The 2,445-nt window shown below is 46.7% G+C and overlaps 1 protein-coding gene across 1 annotated transcript; it reads left to right on the forward strand.

Moving 5' to 3' along the window:
• The first annotated feature begins 1,037 nt into the window (after positions 1 to 1,037).
• Positions 1,038 to 2,138, forward strand: LOC113920768 (glyceraldehyde-3-phosphate dehydrogenase-like). Its single transcript, XM_027591095.2, has one exon. The coding sequence runs from the start codon at positions 1,053 to 1,055 to the stop codon at positions 2,052 to 2,054; it is 1,002 nt and encodes a 333-aa protein (XP_027446896.1). The 5' UTR covers positions 1,038 to 1,052; the 3' UTR covers positions 2,055 to 2,138.
• Positions 2,139 to 2,445: the final 307 nt, after the last annotated feature.

Below are 2,445 nucleotides of genomic sequence, written 5' to 3' on the forward strand. Positions count from 1 at the left end.
TCTACTCCTGAAACTAATATTACACTGTATGTTAACTAACTGGAATTTAAATAAAAACTTGAAGAAAAAAACAAAATAAAAATAAATAAAGCAATACCAGTACTTAATAATATGTTTATGTCATTTGGAAAGTTTTACTTTTGATAAAAAATGTTATGCCTTCTGGAGAAAACATTTTAATGTCATGCCTTTTGGGTCACCAAAACTTGCTATCAGAATATGAGGCACTAATTAGGACTACAAAATTCCCTCTGGACAACTAATTAAATGGGGATATTTCCTAAAGAAAATACGAGTGTGATACTAAACCCTGCAGATGCAAATAAAGGATCAGAAAATTCACACTAGTGCATTCTAGCAGATAAACCTCTTTGCAAATGGCTGGGCTAGCCCTTGAAGAACTTTGTGGGATAGACAGACATCTTACACATCCTCCAACCTCTTCTTTGTGGACACTCTCCCACAGACAATGCTTACATCATAAAAGAGAAAACAGAAAGTAAATGGGCTAAGTTATCTAGTTCTCTTCAAAAAAGAGTGAAACCGAAGAAAATAGAATAAAATGTATTTTAAAAATAAGTGCAGAAACTGATAAAAACTAAGAGAGAAGACCAACGAAGTAAAAACATTTCTCTGGAAAGATTAAAATAATAGACAATTACTGGTAAGACTAATGAAGAAAATATCAGAGATAGCCCAAAAAAAATGTAACTATTAGGAATGGAAAGTAGGGGACACACTATACTGACAGTCAAAGGAAAGAATCTTTAATTCTGGAATTTCAAGAGTTAGTGACAGACTACGTGGACCATATGGAAAGATTTCTTTCTGGCTGGATGTTCTTGCCCCATGTCCCACTTCTTAGCCGATGAATGATTGCCTATTCATAGCTAAATGTTAATATATTAAAATGACTAAATATGAAGAGTATGTAGGACTTACTCTCTCTAAATAAAAAGTTTATAAAATACAAGCTGGAGGTTCTCTGCTCCTCCCCGTTCGACAGACAGCCGCGAATTCTGGTGCAGTGCCAACTGCGTCCCTGAGACACGATGGTGAAGGTCAGAGTGAACGGATTTGGCCGTATTGGGCGCCTGGTCACCGGGGCTGCTTTTAACTCTGGCCAAGTGGATATTGTTGCCATCGATGATCCCTTCATTGACCTCAACTACATGGTCTACGTGTTCCAGTATGATTCCACCCATGGCAAATTCCACGGTACAGTCAAGGCTGAGAACGGGAAGCTTGTCATCAATGGAAAGTCCATCTCCATCTTCCAGGAGCAAGATCCTGCCAACATCAAATGGGGTGATGCTGGTGCTGAGTATGTTGTGGAGTCCACTGGGGTCTTCACCACCATGGAGAAGGCTGGGGCCCACTTGAAGGGCGGGGCCAAGAGGGTCATCATCTCTGCTCCCTCTGCCGACGCCCCCATGTTCGTGATGGGTGTGAACCACGAGAAGTATGACAACTCCCTCAAGATGGTCAGCAATGCCTCCTGCACCACCAACTGCTTGGCTCCTCTGGCCAAGGTCATCCATGACAACTTCGGCATCGTGGAGGGACTCATGACCACCATCCATGCCATCACTGCCACCCAGAAGACCATGGACGGTCCCTCTGGGAAGCTGTGGTGCGACGGCCGAGGGGCTGCCCAGAACATCATCCCTGCTTCCACTGGTGCTGCCAAGGCTGTGGGCAAGGTCATCCCTGAGCTGAACAGGAAGCTCACTGGCATGGCCTTCCGTGTCCCCACCCCCAACATGTCCGTCGTGAATCTGACCTGCCGCCTGGAGAAAGCTGCCAAATATGATGACATCAAGAAGGTGGTGAAGCAGGCATCAGAGGGCCCCCTCAAGGGCATCCTGGGGTACACTGAGGACCAGGTCGTCTCCCGCGATTTCAACAGTGACACCCACTCCTCCACCTTCGATGCCGGGGCTGGCATTGCTCTCAACGACCACTTTGTCAAGCTCATTTCCTGGTATGACAATGAATTCGGCTACAGCAACCGGGTGGTGGACCTTATGGTCCACATGGCCTCCAAGGAGTAAGAGCCCCCTGGACCACCAGCCCCAGCGAGAGCAAGAGGGAGAGAGAGGCCCTCAGCTGCTGGGAAGTCCCTGCCCCAACTTATCCCGCAAAACACTGAGAATCTCCCGACCTCCACCGTTTCCATCCCAGACCCCCTGAAGAAGGGGAGGGGTTTGGGGAGCCCTACCTTGTCATGTACCATCAATAAAGTATACTATACCCAGCCAAAAAAAAAAAAAAAATACAAGCTGGATCTTAATAAAGAATTAGGAAACACGAGGGGTGCCTGGGTGGCTCAGTCATTAAGCGTCTGCCTTCGGCTCAGCTCATGATCCCAGGGTCCTGGGATCGAGCCCCACATCGGGCTCCCCGCTCCACGGGAAGCCTGCTTCTCCCTCTCCCACTCCCACT

The sequence above is a fragment of the Zalophus californianus genome, chromosome 3, assembly GCF_009762305.2.
Source record: "Zalophus californianus isolate mZalCal1 chromosome 3, mZalCal1.pri.v2, whole genome shotgun sequence".
NCBI classification, from domain to species: Eukaryota; Metazoa; Chordata; class Mammalia; order Carnivora; family Otariidae; genus Zalophus; species Zalophus californianus.